The 1,646-nt window shown below is 39.4% G+C and overlaps 1 protein-coding gene across 1 annotated transcript in view; it reads left to right on the top strand.

The window, feature by feature from the left end:
- Positions 7-1,646, top strand: part of LOC104743982 (phosphatidylinositol 4-kinase alpha 1) — a 7,180-nt gene continuing 5,540 nt past the window's right edge. The window contains exons 1-5 of the mRNA XM_019236113.1: positions 7-151; positions 406-620; positions 940-1,120; positions 1,210-1,346; positions 1,445-1,598. Coding sequence (XP_019091658.1) covers positions 526-620; positions 940-1,120; positions 1,210-1,346; positions 1,445-1,598 — 567 coding nt within the window. The 5' untranslated portion in view covers positions 7-151; positions 406-525. The remainder of the gene's footprint in view (positions 152-405; positions 621-939; positions 1,121-1,209; positions 1,347-1,444; positions 1,599-1,646) is intronic.

The raw sequence follows: 1,646 nt of genomic DNA on the forward strand, positions 1-1,646 counted from the left end.
CTTTGCGTCTGATGTACGATACTCTGGCCCAGCTGCAAAATTAAGACCCCATCTTTCCCCAGGGGAACCAGAAGATCCACCTGAAAGTGATCCTGTTGACCAGATTGTCGCTCATAGACTCTGGCTTGGATTTTTGATAGATCGTTTTGAGGTTAGGATTTATCCTCTAATTTTTCTTATACAGAACGAACTCATATGTGTGATTTACCTCATTCTTCTTCCGTTATTGGTTAAGACGCTCTACAGTGTTATAAGTGCTAAGTTTTCTTGTGATCCTAGTTGAATCAATATGACTTTTCACACCTTAGGTGAGAAATTTGTAGTCGCAACTAGTTTTACTTCACTTGAAATTTTTTGCCATATGGTGTATTTGCGTGAGTTTCTTATCGTCACAATGGTTTTTAGGTTGTCCGACATAATAGTGCCGAGCAACTGTTGTTGCTAGGTCGGTTGTTACAACGGAGTACAGACCTTGGCTGGTGCTTTACTCGCCACCCTGCAGCCGCTGGTTCCTTTTTTTCTTTGATGCTCCTTGGACTGAAATTCTGTTCATGCCAGACTCAAGGCAATATGCAGAAATTTAGATCTGGGCTCCAGCTGTTAGAAGATCGCATCTACAGGTCACCTTTTGCGAATTCCCTTTGTTTTTTGTCGCACCATACATATTGTTTACTCTTTCTTTATGGACATCTCTCAGTCTGCCTCTATGGTTTGGCAGCACACATCTGATTACTGTCTGAACTAGTATCTGCTATGTTAATACTGTATCATATGCTGAGAACAAATTGGAAGTAGCTATATCTAAAGCTTTTTGTCATCTTAGTCTTAGCCATCCCAACATGGCATTTTTCGATGTTTTCAAAATACTTAAAAATTGTTGCTTGGTCAACTTAATTATCTCTGACATACATATATATTTTTTTTGTCAAATTATTCCAGGACCTCTTTAGGCTGGTTTGCTCATCAGCCAGAGTGGTATGATGTAAATATTCCAAACTTTTGTCAGAGCGAGGCTGTATCTGTTTCAGTCTTTGTCCACTTTTTATCAAACGAGCTATCAGAATCAAGTCAATCTGATTCCAAAGGAAAATCTCGTGAAAGTGGGAATTTGATTGATGTGGTAAGACAACCATCTGCCATTTTTTACTTTCACCTGTACATCATTTGACTACAAACTATGATATTCGTTTGGCTGAATGTTGTTGACAGACTGATCAGTATCATCCTGTCTGGGGTGAGATGGACAACTACACTGTGGGAAAAGAAAAGAGGAAGCAGTTGCTTTTAATGCTCTGCCAGCATGAAGCTGACAGGCTTGAAGTTTGGGCACAACCTATTAGCTCAAAGTAAAACTCTTTCTTTTGTAGGACATTTTCACTTCTCAGTTGTTTTCTTTGACTTTTATTTTTGATATTCATTTTTCCAATTGGCAATGTATATATAGGGATAGTCCTTATTCGCGGCTGAAAATAAGCTCTGAGAAATGGACCGAATATGCTAAAACAGCCTTTTCAGTGGATCCTCGCATTGCTTTGTCAGTTGCCTCAAGATTTCCGGCAAATGCTGCTGTGAAATCTGAAGTCACTCAGCTGGTTCAGGTATGGATTTACAGCTGCTACTTCCTCTAAGACTGTAGAAAGACAGAT

The sequence above is a fragment of the Camelina sativa genome, chromosome 14 (assembly GCF_000633955.1).
Source record: "Camelina sativa cultivar DH55 chromosome 14, Cs, whole genome shotgun sequence".
Classification (NCBI taxonomy): domain Eukaryota; kingdom Viridiplantae; phylum Streptophyta; class Magnoliopsida; order Brassicales; family Brassicaceae; genus Camelina; species Camelina sativa.